Genomic DNA, 26,070 nt, shown 5'->3' with positions numbered 1-26,070 from the left:
GAGCCCACGGTTGAAAGGGCGTTTAGATCATTAGGTCCAGTGTGTTCCAGGAAGACTTTAGGTGGTGAGGTTGAATTTCAGGAGAAAAAGGGTGATCTTTTGAATTGTATTTCAATCCTAACTGTATCAAGGAAAAAGAGTCCGTTTCCTGCTAATAGGCCTTTAATGCTCGTCTAACACTTGTTAATCCCCCTCCTTTTTAAAAAGAGAATAGGCCTCCCAGCTTCCAGGGCCCTTTGCTAGAATTCAAAGATTTGTCTTTGTAAGATTTATTTTGATAACTATAGTAAATAATGCCTCATTTATGGTAGGGCTAATAAGGTGGTTCACAGATATGTCAAAATCGTGAAGGGGTGTTTGGGAAGTGCTGGCTTCTGCTCTGGGGCCTCTCCATCCTGGGATAGCCTGTTCTACTCTGAGGCAGCGCTGACTGTTAGAACATCCTTCATAAGGAGCTCACACTGAAAGCCTGTAAGTCTCCTCATTGGCCTAGTGCCCACACTGGGGCCATCCAGGTAGGTGGGCAAGGCCCCTCCACAGCACAGCTCTTCCCAGGTTTGGGGCCAGCTACCATATCTCCTGAGTCTTCTTTTTATTTGCTTTCATTTTATTTATTTTACTGAGGTCATCTTGGTTTATAACATTGTGTAATTTCAGGTGTACATTATATGTATCAGTTTCTGTGTAGACCGCATCATGCTCACCACCAATAGTCTAGTTTTTATCCTTCACCATACGTATGTGCCCTTTTACCCCTTTCACCCACATCCCCACCCCCTTCCCCTCTGGTAACCACTCATCTCTTCTCTTTATCCATGTGTTTATTTATCTTCCACATTTGAGTGAAGTCATACGGTGTTTCTCTGTCTCTGTCTGGCTTATTTTGCATAACATAACACCCTCAAGGTCCATCTGTGATGTTGCAAATGGGACGATTTTGTCTTTTTTATGGCTGAGTAGTATTCCATTGTATATATATCACATCTTCTTTATGCATTCATCAGTTGTTGGGCACTTGGGTTGTTCCCACATCTTGGCTATTGTGAATGATGCTGCAGTGAACATCGGGGTGCATAGATCTCTTTGTATTGTTGATTTCATGTTCTTTGGATAAATACTAGTGGAATAGCTGGATCATTTGGTGTTTCTATTTTTAATTTTTTGAGCAATCTCCATACTGTTTTCTGTAGTGGCTGTATCAGTTTGCATTCCCACCAGCAGTGGATGAGGGTTCCCTTTTCTCTATATCTTCTCCAATACTTATTATTTCACATCTTGTTAATCATAGCCATTCTGATGGGTGTGAGGTGATATCTCATTGTAGTTTTGATTTGCATTTCCCTAACAGTCAGTGACATTGAACATCTTTTCATGTACCTGTTGGCCATCTGTATATCTTCTTTGGAAAAATGTCTGTTCATGTCCTCTGCCCATTTTTTGATTGGGTTGTTTGTTTTGTTGTTGTTGAGTGTATGAGTTCTTTATATATTTTGGAAATTAACCCCTTGTCAGATATATGATTTGCAAATATTTTCTCCTAGTTTGTGGGTTGTCTTTTCATTTTGTTCATGGTTTCCTTTGCCTTGCAGAAGCTTTTCAGGCTGGTGTAGTCTCATCTGTTTGTTTTTTCTTTTGTTTCCCTTGCTTGAGTAGACATGGTATTCCAAAAGATATTTGCTAAGACCAGTGTCAAAGAGTGTACTGTGTATATTTTCTTCTGGGAGTTTTATGGTTTTAGGTCTTATCTTCAAGTCTTTAATCCATTTTGAGTTAATTTTTGTATATGGTGTAAGATAATGATCTACTTTCATTCTTTTGCATGTGGCTGTCCAGTTTTTCTAACGCCATTTATTGAAGAGACTTTCCTTTCTCCATTCCATGTTATTGGCTTGTTTGTTGAAGATTAGCTGTCCGTAGATATGTGGTTTTATTTCTGGGCTTTCATTTCTGTTCCATTGATCTGCACGTCTGTTTTTGTGCCAGTACCATGCTGTTTTGATTACTGTAGGTGTGTAGTATATTTTGAAGTCAGAGATTGTGATGCCTCCAGCTTTGTTCTTTTTTCTCAAGATTGCTTTAGCTATTTGAGGTCTTTTGTTGTTCCATATAAATTTTAGGATTTTTTGTTCTATTTTCATGAAGAATGTCCTTGGGATTCTAGTTGGGATTGCATTGAATCTGTAGATTACTTTAGGTAATATGGACTTTTTAACTGTGTTTATTCTTCCAATCCACGAACATGGAATGTTTTTCCATTTACTTATGTCTTCTTTGATTTCTTTCGTTAATGTCTTACAATTTCCAGTGTCGAGGTCTTTCACCTCCTTGGTTAAATTTGTTCCTAGATATTTTATTCTTTTTGTTGTGATTGTAAATGGGATTTTATTCTTGACTTCTCTTTCTGCTAGTTTGTTAATAATATATAGAAATGCAACTGATTTTTGCAAGTTGATTTTGTACCCTGCAACTTTGCTGTAGTTGTTAATTGTTTCTAATACCTTTCTGGTGGATTCTTACGGGATTTTCTATGTATGGTATCATGTTGTCTGCAAGCAGTGAGAGTTTCACTTCTTCGTTTCCAATCTGGATACCTTTTATTTATTTTTCTGGCCTAATTGCTGTGGCCCAAATGCCCAGTACTATGTTGGATAAGAGTGGTGTGAGTGGGCACCCTTGTCTTGTTCCTACTCTCAGAGGGATGGCTTTCAGTTTTTCCCCATGGAGTGTGATGTTGGCTGTGGGTTTATCATATATGGCCTTTATTATGCTGAGGTACTTTCCTTCTATCCACATTTTATTGAGAGTTTTTTATTGTAAATGGATGTTGGATCTTGTCACATGCTTTCTCCGTGTCTGTTGAGATGATCATATGATTTTTATTCCTCATTTTGTTAATGTGGTGTATCGCATTGATTGATTTATGGATGTTGAACCATCTTTGTATCCCTGGTATAAATCCCACTTGATCATGGTTTATGATCCTTTTAATGTATTGCTGTATTTGATTTGCCAGTATTTTGTTGAGCATTTTTACATCTACGTTCATCAGCGATATTGGCCTGTAATTTTCCTCCTTTGTGTTGTCCTTGTCTGGTTTTGGTATCAGGATGATGTTGGCCTCATAGAATGAGTTAGGAAGCATTCAGTCTTCTTCAATTTTTTGGAATAGTTTGAGAAGGATAGGTATTAAATCTTCTTTGAATGTTTGGTAGAATTCTCCAGAGAAGCCATCTTGTCCTGGACTTTTTGGGAGGTTTTTTTTTTTTGAGGAAGATTAGCCCTGAGCTAACATGTGCCACAAATCCTCCTCTTTTTGCTGAGGAAGACTGGCCCTGAGCTAATATCTGTGCCCATCTTCCTCTACTTTATATGTGGGATGTCTGCCACAGCATGGCTTGATGAGCAGTGCATAGATCCACTCCTGGGATCCAAACTGGCGAACCCCAGGCCGCTGAAGTGGAATGTGCTAACTTAACTACTGCGTCACCAGGTTGGCCCCATGGGAGGTTTTTGATTACTCTTTCAATCTCTTTAGTTGTGATTGGTCTATTCAGATTCTCTGTTTCTTCTGATTCAGTTTTGGGAGGTTGTATGAGTCTAAGAATTTGTCCATTTCTTCTAGGTTGTCCAATTTGTTGGCATATAGTTTTCATATTATTCTCTAATAATCCTTTGTATTTCTGTGGTATGAATTTTAGTTTCTCCTTTTTAATTTTTAATTTTATTTATTTGAGCCTTCTCTCTTTTTTTCTTAGTGAGTCCGACTAAGAGTTTGTCAATTTTATCTTCTCAAAGAACCAGCTCTTAGTTTCATTGATCCTTTCTATTGTTTTTTTAAAGTCTCTATTTCATTTATTTCTGCTCTAATTTTTATTTCCCTCCTTCTGCTGACTTTGGGCTGTGTTTGTTCTTCTTTTTCTACTTCTGTTAGGTATAGCTTAAAATTGGTTATTTAAGATTCTTCTTCTTTGTTGAAGTAGTCCTGTGTTGCTATAAATTTCCCTCTTAGCACTGCTTTTGCTCCATCCCCATAAGAGTTGGTATGTTGTATTTTCATTTTCATTTGTCTCCAGGTACTTTTTGATTTCTTCTTTGATTTCTCCATTGATCCAATGGTTGTTCAGTAGCATGTTGTTTAGTCTCCACATATTTGTGACTTTCCCAGCCTTTTCTTGTAGTTCATTTCTAGTTTCATAGCATTGTGGTCAGAAAAGATGCTTGATATGATTTCAATCTTCTTAAACTTATTGAGTCTTGCCTTGTTTCTTAACTTATGGTCTATCTTTGAGAATGTTCCATGTGCTCTTGAGGAGAATGTATATTCTTCTGGTTTTGGATGGAATGTTCTATCTATATCAAGTCCACGTGGTCTAGTATTTCATTTAATGCCACTCTTTCCTCCTTGACTTTCTGTCTGGATGATCTATCCATTGATATAAGCGGAATGTTGAGGTACCCTACTATTATTGTGTTGCTGTCAATTTCTCTCTTTAGGTCTGTAAATAGTTGCTTTATATTGTTTGGTGCTCTTGTGTTAGGTGCAGATATGTTCATATATGTTATGTCCTCTTGGTGGAATGTCCGTTTCATCATTATATACTGCCCCTGTTTGTCTCTCATTATCTTTTTTATCTTGGAGTCTGCTTTGTCTGATATAAGTATGGCAACATCTGCTTTCTTTTGCTTGCCATTTGCTTGGAGTATCATCTTCCATCCCTTCACTCTGAGCCTATGTTTGTCTTTAGAGCTGAGATGTGTTTCCTGGAGGTAGCACATTGTTGGGTCTTGTTTTTTAACCCATCCAGCTACTCTGTGTCTTTTGATTGGAAAATTAAATCCATTTACATTTGAGTGATTATTGATATATGAGGGCTTAATACTGCCATTTTATCTCTTGTTTTCTGGTTGTTCTGTATTTCCATTGTTTCTTTTCCCTTGTACTTCTGACTGCCCTTGCAGTGTGGTGGTTTTCTCTTTATGATTTGTGGCTCTGCTCTATTTTTTTGTTTGATCATTACCATGAAGTTTGTGTAAAAGTTCTCATAGATGAGAGAGTTCATTTTCTGATAGCCTCTTATCTCCATTAGCCTAAGCAGGTCCCATCCCTTTTCTCTTTCCTTTCTGAGTTATTGTTGTTGCAAATTGTTCTTTTCTGTCTTGTGAGTTTGTGACTTAATTTAAGTGTTTTTAGTTTTATTTGGTGCTTTCCATCCCTTTGTCTTTTATTATAATTAAGTATTTACTAACCTATTCTGATATACAGCTACAATTTTCTGATTCTGTCTGTTTATCTCCTTGCTCAAGGTTTTGTAAACCTCTGTTTTTTATTTTCAGATGGAGGGTTCCTTTCAACGTTTCTTATAAGGCAGGACTAGTGATCAACTGCCTCACTTTTGTTTATCTCAGAAAACTTTTATTTCTCCATCATATCTGAAAGATAGTTTTGCTGGATAGAGTATTCTTGGGTGGAAGTTTTTGTCTTTCAGTATTTTGAATATATCATTCCATTCTCTCCTAGCATGTAAGGTTTCTGCTGAGAAATCGGCTAAAATCTGACAGGGGTTCCTTTGTTGATTATTCTCTTCTGCCTTTCTGCCCTTAGGAGTTTTTCTTTGTCATTGGCTTTTGCCAGTTTTACTATTATATGCCTTGGAGAAGGTCTTTTTGCATTGATATAATTAGAAGTTCTATTGGGTTCATGTACTTGTAAGTCCCGTTCCTTTCCCAGATTTGGGAAGTTCTCAACTGTTATTTCTTTGAACAAGCTTTCTGCTCTTTTCTCCCTCATGTCTCCCTCTTGAATACCTATATTCCTTATGTTACTTTTCCTAATTGAGTCAGATAGTTCTCCAATAATTTTTTCATTTTTTAAATATCTTAATTCTTTCTCTTCCTCCACCTGAAGCATTTCTATATATCTATCCTCTACATCACTAATTCTTTCCTTCATAATGTCAGCTCTATTTTTTATGAATTCTAAATTATTTTTTATCTCATTAATTGTGTTTTTCATATCCAGAATTTCTGTTTTTTTTTTTTCTTTAGAGTTTCAATCTCTTTGGTGAAGTATTCCTTCGGCTCGTTGATATCATTCCTGAGCTCACTGAACTGTGTCTCTGAATTTTCTTGTAACTCATTGAGTTTCTTTATGACAAGTATTTTGAATTCTCTGTCATCTATATTGTAAATTTCTGTGAGGTTAAGATTGGTTTCTGGAGACTTGTCATTTTCCTTCTGCTCTGAAGTGTTAATGTGGTTCTTCATGGTGTTTGATGAAGTCATCCTTTGCTGGTGCATTTGCAGTTGTATCAGGTTGCAGATTCCACCTGCCACTGTTGGAGTGGGGCAGGAGCTGTGTTTCCTGATCCCACCCTCTCTGCTGGAAATTGTGCCCATAGAGCTTCTCTGTGTTTGTGCACTGGCTGCAGTTGCTTGGCAGGTCATCCTTGCACACACAGGCTGGGTCTCTGCTCTGCCAGCAGGTCGCTCTGGCGCAGGATCCCTGCTCTTGGCAAGGGACCCACTGAGCTGGGAGCTGCAGGCCAGCTCTGTGCTCACAGGTAGCTCAGCTGAGCTGGTGTGCTTGGTGTGGGCTCCTTCATGGGGGCTGAGCCACGCCACTTGGTGGCGAGTGTTCCCACCGGTGGGGCTGCTGTGCCACAGTGGGCTCTCTCATGAGCCAGGCTATAACTCCAAAAGTGTTCACACAGGCTGGGCTACCCTCGCCTTCTCATATAGTCACAGTGGCTGCTGTCTGAGGTCCTGTGCCCTAGCTCACTGCTGCCAGGGTGTGGGAGGAGGAGGGGTGTGCTCACCTAGTTCTACTGCCTTACAGCGATCCCGTCCATCCACCTTCAGAGGCAAGGCTGTGTAGATCTCTCAGATGTCCTGTTGTGCTGTGCAGGGAATCCTCTCCTGGTTAAAAAATGTCCATTTAATTGTAACTTAGAGGGGAGAGACAAAGGGAACAACTCATTCTTCCATGATGCTGATGTCGCTCTCCCTGCGTCTTCTTTTTAGATCACACATCTCTCATTCTCCAACTGCTCCTCCTGTGACATGGGCTTCAGAGCTCGTCACATCCTGGATCCTTCTTTCAGACCTGGGGTTTTGGAATATTGTGCTCAGAACCTGTGTCATGGGTGCTATAGTGGAAAGAACCTGGGTTTGGGAGTTGATGAGACCTGAGTTCACATCCTCTGCCGCTTATGAGTGGGTGACCTGGATTAAGTTATTTAGCATCTCTGAGCTTCTGTTTCCTGCATTCCTACTTAGCGATGTTCTGTGGCCCACCAGCAAGGCATCACCAGGGAACCTGTTAGAAATGCAGGAGCTTGGGCCCCACCCAGACCCACTGAGTCAAAGTCTGCACTTTAACAAGATCCCCAGGTAATTGCGGGCACATTGCTGTCTGAGAAATGCTTGCCTAGAGAACTATGGGAAGAGAATGGTGGATGGTGAGAGCATTCCTTACTCTTCTTGGACATTCTGTTCCTACAAAGTTAGCCTCAGCTTACCTCAGCATTTCAGTAGAACCAACGCAAGGTTGACTCACCTCCAGCTGACAGCTCATTACCTACATGCCTTGCCCCTGGGCTTTTCACTCAAACTTGTTGTTAAGACATGGTACTATCTTCCAAAATTTGTGTAGTTGATGTTTTGAACCTACAGGAAGAAGTTTACTTTTACCCCCATTTTGTGTATATACACAGCTTTTTGAGGTATAATTCACATATGTATTTTACCCATTTAAAGTGTATGATTCAATGGTTTTTATTTATTTATTATTTTAATTTTTTTTGCTGAGGAAGATTCACCCTGGGCTAACATCCACTGCCAATCTTCCTCTTTTTGTATGTAAGCTGTCACCACAGCATGGCCAATTGACAGACGAATGGTGTTGGTCTGTGCCCAGGAACTGAACCTGGGCTGCCTAAGTGGAGTGCGCTGAACTTAACCACTAGGCCACCGAGACTGGGGCTCTGTAGTTTTTAGGATTTTCACAGAGTGTGCATCGATCACCACACTTAATTTTAGACCATTTCATTACCCATAAAAGAAACCCCTCTCCCCTTATCTATCACTTCCATCTACCCCCTATCTTCCCCAGCCTTAGGCAATCCATTCTGTTTCTGTGGGTTTGCCTCTTCCGGACATTTCACATGAATGGAATCATGCAAGATGTGGCCTTTTGTGTCTGACTCCTTTTGCTTAGCATGAAGGATCATTTGTGTTGTAGTATATTTCAATACTTTATTTGTTATTATGGGTGAATAATATTCCATTGGATGGACATACATTTTGTTTATCTATTTCTCAGTTGATGGACATTTGGGTTGTTCCACCTTTTGGCTATTATGAATACTGCTGCTATAAAAAATTCATATATAAGTTTTTTTGTGGACATATGTTTTCATTTCTCTTGGGAACCCAAAAGTTGAATTGCTGGTATGGAATTTAGCATGGTAACTATGTTTAACCTTTTCAGGAACTGCCGGATTGTTTTCCAAAGTGGCTGCACTATTATATTCTTACCAACAATGTGTAAGAATTCCAGTTTCTCTGTATCCTCATTAGTACTTGTTATTGTATCTTTTTGATTGTAGCCATTCTAGTGGGTGTGAAGTGGTATCTTATTGTGGTTTCGAGTTGCATTTCCCTGATGACTAATGGTGTTGAGCATCTTTTCAAGTGTTTACTGGTCACTTTTACATCTTCTCTGGAGAGCTATCTGTTTAGATTCTATGCCCATTTTTACATTGGGTTATTTGACTTGTTATTGAGTTGTAAGGGTTGTTTATATATTTTGGATACAAGTTCCTTATCAGATATATGATTTTAAACAAGTTTTTCCTGTTTTGTGGGTTTTTTGACTTTCTTGATGGTGTCCTTAGAAGTGCAAAACTTTTCAATTTTTATGATGTCCAGTTTATCTATTTTTCCTTTGTTGCTTGTGTTTTTGGTGTCATATCTAAGAAAAGTTTGCTTGTTTCAAGAGTAGGTCCTTCCATCTGGTTATATTAACTCTTCCTCCTTGCTATATAGTTAATGTCATTTGAAGTTCTGAAGGTGTGCATTCTTTATGTTTAATCCAAGTAGTTTTTAAAAATGCTGGCTTTTATTCATGCAATTACTATTATACCATTAAACACACACCCAAACTATTGTTTAGCAGACACTTTCAGTTCATCCACGAGGAGATGTCAAGAGACTTTATGAAGCGCATGCCTGAAATTAAGAATGGAGGGAAATCTGGCTGCTGAAATTAAGAGAACTTATTTTTTTTTTGCTGAGGAAGATTTTCCCCGAGCTAACATCTGTGCCAATCTTCCTCTATTTTCTCAGTATGTGGGCCACCAGCACAGCATGCCCACTAACAGAAGGGTATAGGTCCGCACCTGGGAATCGAACGTGGGCTGCTGAAGTGGAGTGCACCAAACTTAATCAGTAGGCCACTGGGACTAGCCCAAGATAACTTTAAAAAAATTATTCTCCTAGCCCTAGCCTGGAACACTGTCGGAAAAGGCAGTGAGGCCTGTTGGGCTTCTCAGGCCTTGGTGAATTCATGATTCGCTCTAGACCTACGTTGGGAGGGGGTTTCAGGGAACCAGGCGTTAGTTCCAAGGTCTCTATTTTCCCCTCACAGACTAGGAAAGCATCAGCTCATATTTGGTCTTTTTGGCCACTTCTGGCATCACATGCTCTCCGAGATTAAGGGTTACAGCGTCAGGATCACATTCACAGGACTTTCTGGCGCCTGGGATGTAAATTCACTGGGCTCAGAGACTTGGGCTTCTCTAAAAGCAGTGAGTGCTCTCCTGTTGCTTTTCCGCTATTTCCTGCTACTAGCCTTGCTCCTCAGAGGCGCTTTGCCCCCCCCCCCCCCCCCCCCCCGGTGGAGATGATCCTCTGTGACCATTTGAGCATCTAGCTAAGGTGTGTTTCTTCCTTGGGGTTGTTCGCTCTGAGTCTAGCCACCCAGGCAGCTCACCCTGCTTGCTTGAACATTTCCCCAGCCTGCTTGAACATACTCAGTGCTCTGGCTTTTCCCACTTAGTTCTTAAAGGATTGTGCCCAGCCTGGGGACCTGGCTTTTTTATGGGGCCTCTTCCCTCCTTTACACTTGTTCTTTTAACATCTGACCCTTTCTGATGCAAGCCCTCTCTGCGAGCTCCAAGGCCTCACATAGAGTTTTCCTAGATGCTCTCTTCTTGTTTTCCGTGTCAGATTTTTCTGTTTTTCAGCTTTCCTTCTGATAATATCTGTTTGATATTTTTTTTCATATAAAACCCAGTGGTTAGATGATCAGAGGGGAGGGCAAAGAATGTCCCAGAGGCTGATTAAAAATGGCAACTTGTAATTGAGTCAAATGAAGGAGATCTAATCCCATAGTGCTGTGGAAGTTTCCAGAATAAGGGAACTCTTGGATATTGCTGGGCACAGCAGGGAGCCATCCCTGGTTTTTGGCAGGGAAGTGGCAGTCTGGTGAAAATAGGGGGTGGGTACACTTACTGGGACCTTTGGTCTTCTCTCTTGGCGTCCAGGCTCTCTGGTGGCCACACAGTGGTCACAGAGGCTGTTCCTCTGCCCCTTAGGGCTGGGAGTTCTGGACCTGAAGGAGTACCTCTGGAGGCACAGGGGGCCCCAGAAAGCAGTCCCCCCACTACTCCCGGGCAGCTCCCCACCTTGCAGACTCTGGCTATGAGTTGCACCAGTCCCTCCTTTGAGTGTTTTGAAGTTTCCTTTCGCAAAGTCTTCGCATTGTGCTCTCAGCCCTCAGCTACAGGGGAGGCCATGCTGAGGGGAGTTAGAAAGATGCCTGGTGATGTTATGGAGGACGGGTGGGGACTGGGGCCGGAGGCAGGGCTCCTGTCTTTGGATCTTCAGCCCTTTGCGGAATGTCCTACTCATAGTAGGAAAGGAGGATGGATAGAAGGAAGAACAAGTCACCCAATCCCAGGAGGCTGTTAGCGCCCAGGGGAGAGATGCTGAGGGCTTGCCTGGTGGGGAGGGCATGGATTAGAGAAATAGTGGAAATGACAGGACTTGGAGTGGACCGAAGGCTAAGGGGAGGAGGGCCGGGAATGAGTCTGGTTTTGACTGGGTGTGGTGGTGGTGCAACGGTGCTGGGTAATTTGGGAGAAAAAGCTTGGGGTGAGGGCAATCTGAGCTTGTGTGTCAAGGGTCTGTGGGGTGTCAGGTGGAGGAGGGGTCTGCATGGGGCCCTGGACCCGGGGTGCACCTTTAGTGTGGAGCACATCACTTTGCAGTTGTCCACCAGTCGCTGTTCGTCTCTCAGCTCATTTCCTGCGGCTGATCTTCTGACGTCGATTGTGAGCTTTTTGAGGGCGGAGGGATCATGTTACTTAGATCTTCTGGGCTCTTCCCGCATGATGTTTGGTAAAGAAAACCTCGTCGGCTTGCTGCGCAGGGGTGACACACATGGGCAGGGGAGGAAGTGAGGCTAGACAATAGAAAGCAGGCTACTTCCGGAGAAAGAAGACTGAGGAGAGATTGTTTGTCATCGTTACCACATGTTGCCTTCCCTGATTAGAATGTCTGTCCCCCAGCCCACTTCCAGGACGTTTTGTGACCAAGCATAACACTCATCCTTCAAATTGCTGCTAATTTATTTACAGTTTTTGGTGATTGCATGTCATGTGCACCCTGAGAAAAACAAGCAGGGAATCGAAAAATGATGATTTTTTCCTGGAAAAGCATGCCCATTCTAGGCCTGCAGTGACAGCAGGAGCCAAGGCAAACAATCGGATGAAACCAGAGCCGCTGTGGAACCCGCCTTCCCAGTGGCTGTCCCCAGCCGGGTGGGATTGCGACATGGCAGGCCTGCGGCCAGGCCTTTCCGGGGCTGCGTTTGGGGCAGGTGGGTGGTGGGTCAGGAGGGGTGGGACGGTGGAGAGCGAGGTGTGCCCCTGAGCTGCCCGGAGAACTTCAAAACTGGGAGACCCTTTCTGGGTCGCTCCTCACCCCTGAGCAGGCTTCCCAGACTTTGGGGAGGAGTTGGGGTGCAAGGCTAGAATGGGGGTGGGGGGTGCTGTGAATTTCTGGCCTCCAGCTAGAGCAACTCCTTGTCCTGCGTGTGCCTTGAAGGGAGAGGCCTGGCCCCCTGAAGGGTAGGACAGATGGGGCTTAGCCAAGCTCTGTTTAGCTAGATGATCCTGTTACCCTGACTTGGTGCAATGGTGGTTTGTGTGTGTCCAGTGAAACACAAGCTAATATGGCGGGAGTGGAGGAGAGGCTTGCTGACCTGGTGACATCTGAGTTTTAGCACATGGAGAAGTAATTGTAATTTCTCTGGTTTTGAAGTGTGACGACCCCACAGTCTCATGACACACAAAGGGTCCAGGGCCCACCTGGTGAGCAGGCACCCCATTGGCACATAGCAGCCCCCCGTGATCCCACAGACGTTGGGTCTTTTCTTGAGTCTGTGCCTGTTCTCTGGATGATGCAAAGTAAATGTCAGCCGGAGACAGGGCACATCCTCCCACCTTCTGTGTCTGTGGAGTGGCACTTGAGTAGGTCTGACCGCCAGGGGGAAGGAGTTCTGGCCAGAAACTCAGCCTTGCTTTAAACACCAGCTCCTCCCGGCAGCTAAGGTGGCCATGTGGCTGGTGCTGGGCCAGTGTCAGGCAGCCCCCAGGTTGAGTAGGACATGAGTTCACATAAGCTAAAGGAACTCCACGCTGGAAATGGAGAGAGCTCTGTTTTCCTTGGGCCGTGTCAGATGCAGATGGAAGAGCCATTCGCAGTGACAGCGCTGTGATTTGGGAACACACGTTGGCTATTGTTTGGGATTTTCTTCTTGATTCCTTATTAATTTATGGCACTTATTGTGAGTTAGATTTAAACGTAGGGGAAAACAGCATCCCACAAACAAAGACATGTCATTCTCACCAAGGGACCAATAGTGTGTGGAAAACAGGGCCACTCCAAGGAAAATATTCCCAGTGTCAAGGATGGAGCTGTTGTCGGGGGGGCGGTGCTGCTGCTTTGAGGCCTCTGAGGGTTTCCCGCTGTAGCGTGGGCTGCCCGCACCTCTCTCTGCTTCCCCCAGCCCTCAGAAGCTGTGCTTGCCTCGGTCCAGCCCAGTGATTGTAAGATTCCTTTCCAGGTAGGCTAGTTTTGGCGTGGGTTTCTTTTTGCCCCCACACCTTGTAGTCCAGCTATACCTCAGAATCCAGGTCCCCTACCTCATCCCATCTTCCTTGAGTTAAAGTCTAGACTCATGAAAACAAAATTGCTTAAGGCAAGAAAGGCCTGAGAACCACAAGGAGGCTGATGCAAATATACTGCAAACCAGATGTTTCCTTCTCCATGGCAAAGAGGCGCCCAAGTTCACGGGGTATCTGGGGAAGTGTTTTCCTTTAAGGAAGACATCTGTATGGAAATGGTAGCCCGAGTAATGCGATGTGACAGTTGCTATGTCAACTGGCGTATTTTCCCCTCCCCTTAAATTATTGACCGACTCAGTCAGTGTTGCATAAAAGTCATGCAATGCCTTGGAATGTGTTTATGTGCTGTCCTCTGCCAGAACTTTTCAGCATTTTTTTCCTTAGTGTATTTTGCTTTTGGGAAGATGGCCTGTCACTTTGGTTTAACTGTGCTCTTTCTTTTTTGTGAAACTACATATTTCTTAGATTTGTAATGGGGCAGTGGTGGCTTAGGCTCCAGGGGAGCAATAGAGGGGGCAGGAGGTGGGTACGGCAAGGGGACTTGAAGCCCCTCAGTTGTGATGGAGTAAGTATAAACCATAGGCCAGTACGTGAACAACTTGCAGTTAGTGTGTGTGGGTGGGTGGGTGTGAACTCCTCCCTCGTTGGTTCCTGTGCTGGTACAGGTCATGGGCCTTCTCTGTGTCTCTGCTCAGCTCCGGGCTGTGTATCCAGCTGCCTGCTGGCCATCCTGGCCTTGTATTTCTAACGAGTACTTCAAAACTGAAACCCTCACGCCTCTTCCTCCTTCTCACTTCCTCCTGGTGAAGGCACCTGCATCCTTTCACTCAAGCTTGAGAGCTGGCTGGGCCCCTGCCTCCCCTCTCTCTTCCGCCTAGGACTAGTCTGATTCCCAGCTGGGCTTTTCTGCCCCCTGAGCATTTCCCTCCCCGCCAGCATGATCGCTGTAGGCATCCCCTCCTCACTCTTGGCCAGATCACCATAGCCTCCCATTGTCCTCCCTGCCTCCGGCCAGCCTCACCCCCACCTGAATTCATTCTCCACACTCACTCAGTGTGATTCTTCTTCTCAAATAATTGTTTTTTTTAGTTTCAAAAGACTAATTCTTTTGGGCATAACCTGTTCTCTTTCTAAAACACCACTCTGATTATGTCTCTCGTTGATTGGACTCTTCCAGGGACTTATTATGAAGCCAACACTTTGACCTGATCCCTGGAGCCTCCAGCACTGGAGCCCAGGGTGGCCCAGGCCTATTCTTGGAACTCTGCCCCAGCACTCCCAGAGAGCATGTCTGGTCTGAGCATTTGTGTGCCCCCCAAATTTATATGTTGAAATCCTAACCCCCAGAGTGGTGGTATTAGGAGGTGGGGCCTTTGGGAGGTGCTTAGGTCATGAGGGTGGAGCCCTCAGGAATGGGATTAGTGCCCTTATGAAAGAGACCCCAGAGGTCTCCCCTGACCCTTCTGCCATGTGAGGGGACAGCGAGAAGCTGGCAGTCTGCAGCCTGGAAGAGGGCTCTCACCGGAACTTGACCATGCTGGCACCCTGATCTTGGACTTGTGGCCTCCAAAACTGTGAGAACTATGTTTCCATTTTTTATAAGCCACCTAGTCTATGGTGTATTGTCACAGCAGCCTGAATAATGAAGACACAGCCCCTGAGTGGATGCTTGCACTGCTCACGTCTTGGAGCGCTGGTCATGGTGTGTGTGGTCATGGCCTGGTGGCCTGTCTTGCCCCTGCTGGACAGTGTCTTCTGTCCTGGATCCCTGGTGACAGTGCCTGGCACTTGTCAATGTTTGAATAAATGGCAGCCCCCTGCCCCCCGTCCTACAGTGCAAAACAAGGTCCTCAGGTGTCCACTCTGTTAAGGTCTTTCTGTGCTTACCGGCCTCTCCTTTCTCTTCAGTGTCTTGGCTTGTCCCCTCCTTATCTCTCATCTCATCTGCCTCTTTCCTACTCTCTGGCCTTTGTGGGAGCCTGGCTCCGGCTCTGCCCTCTGGTCTCTCTGTCCATTCTTCACCTGGAGCATAGTGGTTAGAGCAGGGGCTTGAACCAGTGGGACCTGGTTCACATCTAGTCCCACTGCTGCCGTTTACAACCACATGACCTTGAGCAGGTTCACCTGAAAACCAGAGTCAGCTGTGGCCTGCGTTACTGAGATGCTGCCCTTGACGTTGCGTCAGATGCTGGGTGAGTGCTTGGACATGTGGTTCTGCGAATATTATTTAGAACAACGGTTGGGTCGTGTCGCTCTCCTCCTCTGAAGCATGGGGGCTGCCAGTTGTCTACAGGGTACGGCCCTTGAGGCCTCCCCGACTGGCCTTCTCCGTCCTGCCCTCACCTTCAGCTCTGGCCCACTGTAGTTCTTGTCCTTGCTTGGTGTGCTTTCATGTCCCTGAGGCTCTGTCACCTCCCCGCACCTCCAGTGCCTTTCTCCCATAACTGGGCCTGACTCATTCTTCGGTCCCAGCTAGGACACCTTCCATTGAAGGCTCTCTGTCCCCTCAGCAGGAATGACCTGCTTCTTCCTCTCGGCTCTCTCACAGCACACAGCCCGGCCTGATTTTACTTTCTTCTGCTTCATGTTCCCAGGCACGCTCTCCTCCTCTGAGTTCTAAGTGTCTTAAGCCAGAGTCTAAATTTAATTCCTGGAATGGATTTATGATGTACTTTGCACATAATAGCTACCCTACATGTGGGTTGAATGAGCAACACGTGCTTCAGAATTGTGACCTCTGGAGGGTCCATGTGCCAATTTGGTGCCTCCTGCTGTCCTCTGGGCAGGTGAGGAGGGACAGCAACGCCAGCTGCAAGTGCCACCATCCCCCATCTGGACGATGCTGATCTGTCACAGTGCTCCTCCTTACTGAGTTGGGCTGTGGCCTCAAAATGCTTCTCAGGGCATGTCTCTGCTGTCACAGCCCATCCTTCTGAGGTAACAGGTGACAACCAGCTCCCTAAACTATACTGTGGAAAAATCACAGTAACTTTTTCAAAATGATTGTTTTATGTATTGATTGGTTAAAAAAAATGTCTAAATAAAAAAGGGTTTATCTCCCTTAAGAATCTTAGGCAATAAAAAGGCTTTAAAAATCTTGTTGGGAGGTCCTGGTTGGGTTAAAGTGTGTGTCTTAACCTGGCTTGATGTGTGCCCACAGCCTTGGGAGGAGAAAGTGAGGAACACAATGGTCAGCTTAACGTTCCCTGATAGAAAAAGGAACAGTCATGAGAAAATGTGGTAGGTAGAAACATATCCACTTGAGGGAGCGGACAGGCTGGCAGTGATCAAGCTGTGAAAGAAAGACAGATATTTCCACGTAAACTAGAGTAGAAAGTTTGGAGAGGGAGCTCCCAGGAAGAAATGGGAGTGTTATGAAGCAGTTTCCATTGTTTCACTGACAAAACCCAACAAATAACAAAGGGCTTTTCATACTTCTTTGAAATCCCAGAACAATGCTTGAAGCAGGTGGAGGAAGTTTCTAGAAACCACTTAAAAGCTTCCAACACCGAGGAAAAGCAGTTTGGCAAAGTGAACTCTTTCCAGAAACCTGTGTGATGACCAGGTGAGAGGATACTGTAGTCTCCATTTGACATGCGGGGGACTCAAGGCTGTGGGGTGGGGGTTAGGTCACGCAACTAGTAATTGGATAAGCCAGAATTTGAGCCCCATCTGGCTCTGAAGTTCATATCCTTTTTTTCTACACCAGGTATATAGGGCAGTATCTAAAATGCTTTCTGTCGTCCTGCTCTCTCTTGTAACTCCAGTCCATTAGAGACTGGCGAATGAATGAAGCCAGTGTGTTTTGTTGAGATGGTGTTTGTGAAGGGTGAGAGGGCTGTGTGGATGTCCAGTTGTTCCAGCACCGTTTGTTGAAGATGGTATCTTTGTTCCATTTATTGCCTTTGCTCCTTTGTCAAAGAGAAATTTCTGTTTTTGTGTGGTTCTATTTCTGCGCTCTCTGTTCTGTTCCATTGATCTGTTTGTATATTTCCTCACTGATACAGGGACACAGTGTCTTAAATACTATAGCTTTATAGCAAGTCTTGAAGTTGAGTAGGGTCAGTCCCCCAAATTTGTTCTTCTCCTTCGATATAGTGCTGGCTATTCTGGGTCTTTTGCTTTTCCACATAAACTTTAGAATCAGTTTGTCGATATCCCCAAAATAAATTGCTGGGATTTTGATTGGGATTGCATTGAATCTGCAGATCAAGTTGGGAAGAACCGACATGTTGACAATATTGGGTCTTCCTATCCATGAACATAGAATATCTATTTATTTAGTCCTCCTTTGATTTTGTTCATCAAAGTTTTGTAGTTTTCCTCATATAGATCTAGTACATAGTTTGTTAGATTTATGCCTAAGTATTTCAGTTTATGGAGGTACAAATGTAAATGGTATTGTGTTTTTAATTTCAAATTCTACTTGTTCATTGCTGGTATATAGGAAGATGATTGGCTTTTGTGTGTTAGCCTTGTATCCTGCAATCTTGCCATAATCAGTGTTTGCAGCCCTGTCTCTCCCTTGTCTAGGCATCACCCAGCTCCTCCTGCTGCTTGGGATGCCCTGGGTGTGGCCTTGGACTTGCAGGGCTCTGTGCCTCTGCTCACAGGTTACACTGCCTGCAGGGCCCCTGCGCATCATCCCTGCCTGTTGAAACCTTACTCACCGATCCAGAACCTGAGCTGGTGGAGCTCTCCAGGCTCACTTTCCCAATACCCTTCAGTACAGTTGATTCCCTCCTCTGGGTGCTTGTGACGCTTTGGCTCCCAGCTTGATTCCAGCACCTTTCACACCCTGTCCTGAATCAGAGAAGCTCTCTCCTCCTCTGTAGGCTGCCTACTCCCAGGGGCAAGAATGGAGGCTTACTCATCAGCCTCTTCTCATGCATTTGGGAACTCGGCCAAGGGTAGTTGAGTTCAGTTGATCTTGCTGAGCCTTGATGAAGCCAGGCCACTGGAAGTTAGCCTTAGGACCTCATTGTCTTCACTTGTTTGGGAAACCTTGGAGTGTCATAGTATGAAATCCATTACTGACATCTTCCTTGTGTTCCACATCACCTGTCACTCAGGGGGAAAGGGAATTAAATTGGTGCAGTGAGGCTGGCCTTTAACAATGCCCGTTGATTGCCGTCACCACTGTACAGCCTTCTGCAGGTGTCTAGTCTCTGCTTAGACCCTAGATGGTGGAGAGCCTAGAAGATACTGATCAGGATCATATTTTTTCTTTTAAAACTACGGATGTTGTGGTTTCCACTTTCTAAGTCTCAGAACTCGCTGGCTTCAGGGTCTCAGAAGTGATGCCCTGAGGCTGGCTCTGCAGTGCCTGTCAGTGCCCTGGGATCCATCCTTTGTCCTTGCTGAGCTGGGTACAACCTCTCTTCGCTGCCTCTGCCACCTTTCCTCCTTCCTGTTTCCTCTTGACTCGGTAGGATGGTATCATGCTTTTCTGATCAAACGCTGCTGCTCTCTAGAAGGCTGACCCTGTTTTTCAGGAGTTGGTTTTGAGAACAATTTCTTTGAGGCTTGTTAAATTTGATAGGAATTCACCTTCATTGTTATGTATACGTAGCAGCTTAAGATTAGTTTTGAAAAAGACAGTTCAGTCTATTTTGTGACAACTTGTGTGACTAATTAATGCTCTGCAGTGCACCATGAAACTTGCAGGGCACCGTGCAAACACCAAATCATAACAAGCTTCCTGTTTGAAACTATCTTAGTAAATTGAACATCTGTATTTCAGTAATATACTGTATTAGTAAACTGAACATCTTTTATTGATTCACCTTGTTAAGCAGGAAAATAATCCTTACAGTTTTGTAATCCTCCTGTAAGTTCTAGTAGGTGCCATTTTGAAAATGAATTTAGCTGAATAAATGAAGGCAGATGTCAAGCACTGAATTGGCCCTTCTCTCTCAGCTGGCTCTATCAATTTTGGAACTATTGTTGGAGATGATATAATTCACCAATGATATGAAACTGACATAGTGGATTAGATGCTTTTGGTCTTTGGAGAGGAGGGGCTGGCTGTGCAGAGTTAATGTTTAATAACTGGCTAATGTCATTGTAACCTGGTCTTCACAGAGTTTTCTACTTAAGTTCCTCAAAGATCAGAGAGAAATAGGGAAGAAGGGGGTGGCAGCTTAACCTGAGCAGCCCACAAAATTTGCTTCAAAGTCTTGAGCCTTATATTACATGTTCAGGTGACTTGTTTTCTACTCCATTAACATTTTCCTGGAAAGATTTGACTGGGAGAGTGCATCTTTTTATTTTGTGGCTTCTGGACCCCTGGGGCTCAGATGAGAAGCAGATATAAAAATGGAAATAAAAGGGGTATAAAAAAGATGCCAGAGAAGAAGTAAACTGTGGTACCTCCAGACAATGGAATATTATTCGGTGCTGAAAGGAATTTTGAGATATCTAGTCCTGGAAGGACATGGAGGAAACTTAAACGCATATTACTAAGTGAAAGAAACCAACCTGAGAGGCTACAGACTGTATGATTTCAACTATAAGACATTTTGAAAAAGGCAAAACTATGGTGACAGTAGAAAGATCAGTGGTTGCCAGGGGTCTGGGAAGGAAGTATGAATGGGTGGAGCACAGAGGACTTTTTGGGAAGTAAAACTATTCTGTGTGATACTATAATGATGGTTACATGTCATTATACATTTGTCCAAACCCTTAGAACGTACACCAGCAAGAATGACCCCGAATGTGAGCTCTGGCCTCTGGGTGGTTATAATGTGCCAGTGTAGATGGCTTAGTTGTAACACCTGTACTGCTCTGGTGGGTGATGTCGATAATGGGGGAGGCTATGCTTGTGTGAGTACCGGGGGTATATGGGAAATCTCTGTACTCTCCCCTCGATTTTGCCATGACCTTAAAACTACTCTTAAAACACGTCCTAATTAAAAAAAAAAAGATACCAGAAAACAACCAAAGTAACTTTGGTGTTTCAAATGTAATTCTTAAGCACGGACGGGAGGGTTGCGCAGCTGAGAGACAGGAGGCAGAGGCCATGACTGGATTTGCCTTTGGAGCAGCCACTCAATAGGGGTAAATTCACGGGGAGTCCGAGGCAGGGGACAGGCTGAGCGGCTGTCACAGTCACCTGTGGAGATGATGGTGGCCTGGACCCAGCTGGCATCCAGGGCTGCCATCCCGAGGCAGCAGGTGGGAGTGAGGGACTTGGCGACTGGCGCAGGAGCCGGGGGAGGAGAGCTGACTCATTAATTAGCAGGCGCCGAGCACATTCCACCTGCCGGGCCCTGGGCGGGGCCTGTCACCCCCGATCCTCATCAGAACTTGTCAGCCACCTCGGGTGATCAGTTTGGGCAACTCCAACGAGGAGTGTAGGGCTTAGTGAGGTGGAGGGTGTGCCGAGGTCACCCCTACCAAGCAGCAGACCCTGTGTCCAAACTCGGATTGGGCAGAATCAGCAGGCTTCCGTGACTGTTTAGACTTGGGCCAGGCGAGAGTGGGGGGAGGAGGGCTGTCTCTACCCTTCTCCTCCTGCAGCTCCCAGCCCCAGGACCTGCTCGCCTAGAGACACCCCCACCACCCTGGTGTGATGCGCCCCATTCCTGACAGCTGACCCATCTCCGGCTTCTTGGAAAGGGCACTGTTCTTGGGGTCCAGCGGCCTAGGGCTGGACCCCACCTCAGGCCCTCCTAGCTGGTTGCCTTCAAATTACCTCACCTCTCAGAGCTTCAGTGTCCTCCTCAGAAAAATGCAGATGACAGTTTCCTTATGAGAGTAAAAGAAAATCATGTAGAGGCAGCCAAGGGCCAAGGGCGGTGTTAAGAGGGTTTGTTCAATGCCCTTAGATAATGTTGGATTTGACTCAATTTGGGGAGTTGCCAGTTGTGGCGCATAATTGGACTTTGAAAAAAAATGTGAGTCTTACTCATTGAATTTGTCAATATTGGTGTGTAGCCTTTTTTGCCCAGCGACATTGGGATGCATCCTATTTGAGAGTCAACAGTGAACCATCTGTGACTTCCCCTGCAGGTGATAGTGGCCACTCTATCCTGGTCAGTGTTCTCAGAAAACGTCCGCTAGAAGTATCACTGGCTTTCCCTATGCGTAATCTCTCCTTTGCCCCTTGACGGGGGCTCCATGCTGTTGAAACTTGCTCCCCTGGGGGCCAGTTGGCTGTGTGCACACCCTCCTTTTCTCTTGGCTTCCTCTTTAGTTGTGGCTGTTTACTTAAAGGAGAGCTGGTGGACCACTGAGGATGTCCTGAGAACCTCTGATCCTGCACGAGAAGGTCTGATGAAGGTAAGGTGATGTAATTTTAAATAGACATTGCAAAACAGGTGTTAATAGTCACTGTAGTTATTATCATGTTAAGAATTTAAACCAGTCTACCCCTGTGGGTCAGTTTTGTAGGGCTCTGTGACAAAATACCACAAATTGAGTGGCTTAGACAACAGAAATGTGTTGTCTCATGGTCCTGGAGGCTGGAAGTCTGAGATCAAGATGTCAGCAGGGCCGGTTCCTTCTGAGGCCCGTGAGGGAGGATCTGTCTCCTAGATACTGGTGGCATCAGGTGTTCCTGGCTTCTAGATGACATTCTCCTTGTGTCTCCGCATCATCTTCCCTCTCTGTGTGTCTGTCTGTCCAAATACCCCCTTTCAGTAAGGACCCCAGTCCTTGGATTAGGGCCCACCCTAATGACTTCATCTTGACTTGATCTTCTGCAAAGACCCTGTTTGGAAATAAATCATTTGCGCATGTACTGGAGGTGAGGACTTCAACATCTTTTTAGGGAGCACAACTCAATCCATAATACCCTCCCAGCAAGGAAAATAGTAGTAAATGGCCAAATGTAACAGATATCTGTTTATCTCTGTAAATCTCTTTTACCTTCCTGAGTGGCCTCTCATGTCTTAGTTTTAAAACTTTAATCCACAGCATCTCTCTAGTGTGTAGGAAAGTTCTGCTTAGTGTATTCAAGTGATGTTTGTTGGTACTTAATGTGAGTCAGACATTGTGTGACATCCAGCCCATGCGTTACCTCAGACTCTTTACAGGGATGACCTAATTTCAGAATAGTCAAGGTATTTGTTTTGCAGATGAGAAAATTGAAGCTGAGCCACACAGCTAGTAAGTGATTTTTCTGGACATAAGCTCCAGTCTCTCTGATGTCAGGCCTGGCAGTCTTTGAAGTGCTGTGGCTTCATGGAGCAGAGACCCAGGATGGCAAGGGTGAAAGCAGGCACCACAGCAGCTCCTCAGAGGTCAGGCGGAGTCCTCGTGGCTGAGATGTGGCTGGGGCCACGGCTGAGGAGGAGGGTAGGAACCAGCTGAGAGTTTGGAATATTCACCTCTTTTCATTTAATTGGCATTTTTATCTTACTTCTGTAGGTGGGAAGAAGGATGGTGCTTCTTGGCAGTCTTGAAGTGGTGGGTCTGTGCACAGTTGGCTGGAGTTGCACGTGTTCTCTCTCACGGGACCCTGTGAATACTGAATGAAATATCAGTATTCTTTCAGGTTTGGTTTGAAGAATGTGGTGATAATCAGGTCTTTTTTTTTTCTTTTCTCTGTTGAACAGTTAAAAGGAAAACAAATCCAGTTCTGGCTTTTATTCCCGAACAACAGCTTCATTGAGATGTAATTCACATATTATAAATTTCACTCTTTTGAGGTGTACAATTCATTGATTTTTAAGCATATTCACAAAATTGTACGTTGATCACCACTGTCTAATTCCAGAACATTTTCGTTACCCCAAAAAGAAACATCATACACATTAGCAGTCACCCCTAATGTCCCTCTTCCCCCAGCCTCTGACAACACTAATCTATTTTCTGTCTCTATGGATTTGCCTATTCTGGGCATTTCACATCCATGGAATCATATAATGTGTGGTCTTTTGGGTCTGGCTTCTTTCACTTAGCGCAGTGTCCTCGAGATTCATCTGTGTTGTAACGTGTCAGAACTTCATTTTTTTATGGCTGAATAATATTCCATTTTATGTATATACCACATTTTATTTATCCAGTCATCAGTTGATGAACATTTGGGTTGTTTCCACTTTTTGAATAATGCTCTCTGAATAATCCTCTATGGACGTTTTTGTGTGGACATGAATATATTTTCGGTTCTCTTGGGTAAATACCTAGGAGTACAATTGTTGGGTCCTGTGGTAACTCTGTGTTTAACACGTTGGGGAACTGCCAGACTCTTTTCCACAGCAGCTGTACCTTTCTACATTCCCATTAGCTGTGTCTGAGGATTTCAATTTCTCCATATCCTCACCAACACTTTTTATTGTCTGTCTTTTTTATTTACCCATCCTAGTGAGTGTGGAGTGGCATCTTACCATGTTTTTGATATGCGTTTCCTCGATGGCTAAGGATGTTGAGCATCTTTTCATGTGCTTATTGGCTATTTGTATATCCTCTTGGGAAAATATCTGTTAAAATCCTTGGCTGCATTTTAGTTGGGTTATTTGACTTTTTACTGTTGAGTTGTAAGAGATTTTTATATATTCTGGATGCAAGTTTCCTATCGCATATATGATTTGCAAAGATTTTTTCCCCATTCTGTGGGTTGTCTTTTTTGAGGTCTGGTTTTTTCCCAGCTTTATTGAGATGTAATTGACATATGACATTGACATTGCATAAGTTTAAGGTGTACAATGTGTTGATTTGATACACTTATATATTGCAAAATGCTTACCACCATAGAAGAGCTAACACCTCCATCATATCAGGTCATTAGCATTTCTTTTCTGTGGTGAGAACATTTAAGATCTAGTCTCTTAGCAACTTTCAAGTATATAATGCAGTATTGTTATCTGTAGTCACTATGCTCTGTGTTAGAGCCCCAGAACTTATTCATCTTTTAATTGGAAGTTTGTGACAACAAACTTTGACCAACATCTCTCCTATCCCCCAGCCCCCAGCCCGTGGTAACCACCATTCTACTCTGTTTCTATGAGTTCAGCTTTTTTAGATTCTACTATGTGAGATCATACAGTATCTACCTTTCTCTGTCTGACTTATCTCATTTAGCATAATGCCCTCAAGATCTATCCATGTTGTTGCAAACAGCAGGATATTTTCAGGTCTGGTTTTAATTGACTCAATAGATATTATTTTGAAAAGGATTTTCTTCCAGCAAATTAACGATGGGCTTGAGATTCAGCAAATGAGCGTGATATACCCAGTGGGGCTGCCTGGCACGCCCATTGGTGTTGCTGTCCCGGCCTGTTTGCCTTGGGCCGGGTGGTGTTTAGCGGTTCGGTGTTCTCAGTGCTAGGAAGAGTCTGATTTCCTCTTTAAATAATTTTTTCAGAACGAGAGTGGTCACTTCCTTCATGTACCAATTCTTCTAAGTTTAGATGAGGAAAACTCCCACATCTTCTGAAAATGTGGCCTATGTTGTAAACAGAAAGAAACTTGGATGCTATTGCCACTTAATGAACCATGTTGTCAACCCATCCTTCCCCAGCTGTGGATGGGGGCTAGTTCCCCTTTCCATTTCTAGAACTTTGCAACTTGACTTCTTTTTTTTCTTTTAATTACATTTTGTTTCTTAGCCAGCTCTTCTTCACAAATGACCAAAAAAAGTGTTTTAAATGTTTTTTCTGTTAACATAATTAGTGGTCCTAATTGAGGGATTAGACCTGGATCTTAGTTTTGTGTTTTCAGAAACCTTTCTAAGTCAGAGTCACATGTCACACATTTTTTTCCCCCAGTAATGAAATTGGACAAATTAAGTGCATTTTCTTTTTCTCCTTCTTCTCTTGCCAGGTTTTGATTGGATATTTCCCTTCTGCCAGATGCGATCTGCTTTTCTCTGCTGGCTTCCCTCTGAACTTTTTGGTTTTATAAGTTGAAAAATATAACCTCCCACATCACACCCATCAGGTTTTGTGACTAGCTAGTTATTCTTAAAGTCTGAGCTTGATTTGGCTGCCACTGTCAGAGATACAAAATTGGGGTGGCTTCTCAGAGTTAAGCTGGGGTGGTTTTCACAAATCTTTTTCTCATCTAAGATTTGGCTCCAGATGAAGGTGAAATATTTTACATTTTGGGCCAATTAATAAGTTTATTGGCACTGAACACTTTGTACTGTTTGCTAGGATGCTGCAAGCTGCCTTAATTTTATTATCAGGGCATTAGAAAATCACACAAATGTTCTAGAGACACCTAGGTAATCTTTTCCCTTGACCAGTGGAGGAAACTAAGGCACAAAGAGGTTGTGAGTTGCTGAAGACCTCCCAGCAAATCTAGGCCGAGAAGCCATGACTACAAATGGTGATGATGATGATAAAAATGTAAGGGTCAAGTATTAACTATAAAACCAAGTGTTAATATTTACATTAAACTTCCCTTTCCAAAAGTCTCAGTTCTAATGGATGAAGATGCAGCAGGGGACTGCTGGCTGGACTGGAGCAGGTGCCCTAATTTGGGACTCAGAAGCCTTGGCCTCTTGTTTCGAGCCTACCTGCCTCTGACGGAGCCCTCCTCCAGCTGTCGTAGGTTCTCTTTGGAACGAGGCAGGGGAATCAATAAATATAATCACTTCTCGTCTTTGAGTTTCAATTTCCTCACCTGTAAAGCAGGACCTCCTTGGCAGGTGGTGAGAATCCAATGGTGGCATGTGGGTGGAAGTCACAGCCCAGTTAATGGTTTTGCTGATTTTGTGGTGACAAACACTCACACACTTAGGCTGTCACATGTCAGTATTGTCAGAGTAAAATCCAATGCAAGGATACTGTCACTTTGACAATAGCGGATTGATTTCATCTCAAGTGCCCCATTTTAGCGGTTTCTTAGGGCTGTTGGGAGGACTGCATTTAGGAGGATTCTGAGACGGTATCCAGGCTCAGCCACATGGAGTATGATTGATTAGCTATGTCTG

At 44.2% G+C, this 26,070-nt stretch overlaps 1 protein-coding gene across 9 annotated transcripts in view; it reads left to right on the top strand.

Moving 5' to 3' along the window:
* Positions 1–26,070, top strand: part of LOC106836606 (protein FAM169B) — a 90,999-nt gene that overhangs the window by 23,312 nt on the left and 41,617 nt on the right. For 4 of the 9 annotated variants that reach the window (XR_011497639.1, XR_011497640.1, XM_070496129.1 and 1 more), the window contains exon 4: positions 21,388–21,473. The exons of 4 other annotated variants lie outside the window; for them this stretch is intronic. Coding sequence is in view for 2 of the 5 variants with exons in the window: in XM_070496129.1 (XP_070352230.1) it covers positions 21,388–21,473 (86 nt within the window). In the remaining 3 variants the exon portion in view is untranslated. Of the gene's footprint in view, positions 1–21,387; positions 21,474–22,562; positions 22,690–26,070 lie in introns of all 9 variants that reach the window. One more of the 9 variants, XM_070496157.1, reaches the window with a different exon arrangement.

This window comes from Equus asinus, chromosome 2 (genome assembly GCF_041296235.1).
Source record: "Equus asinus isolate D_3611 breed Donkey chromosome 2, EquAss-T2T_v2, whole genome shotgun sequence".
NCBI classification, from domain to species: domain Eukaryota; kingdom Metazoa; phylum Chordata; class Mammalia; order Perissodactyla; family Equidae; genus Equus; species Equus asinus.
This window is presented reverse-complemented; position numbering and strand designations above follow the sequence as displayed.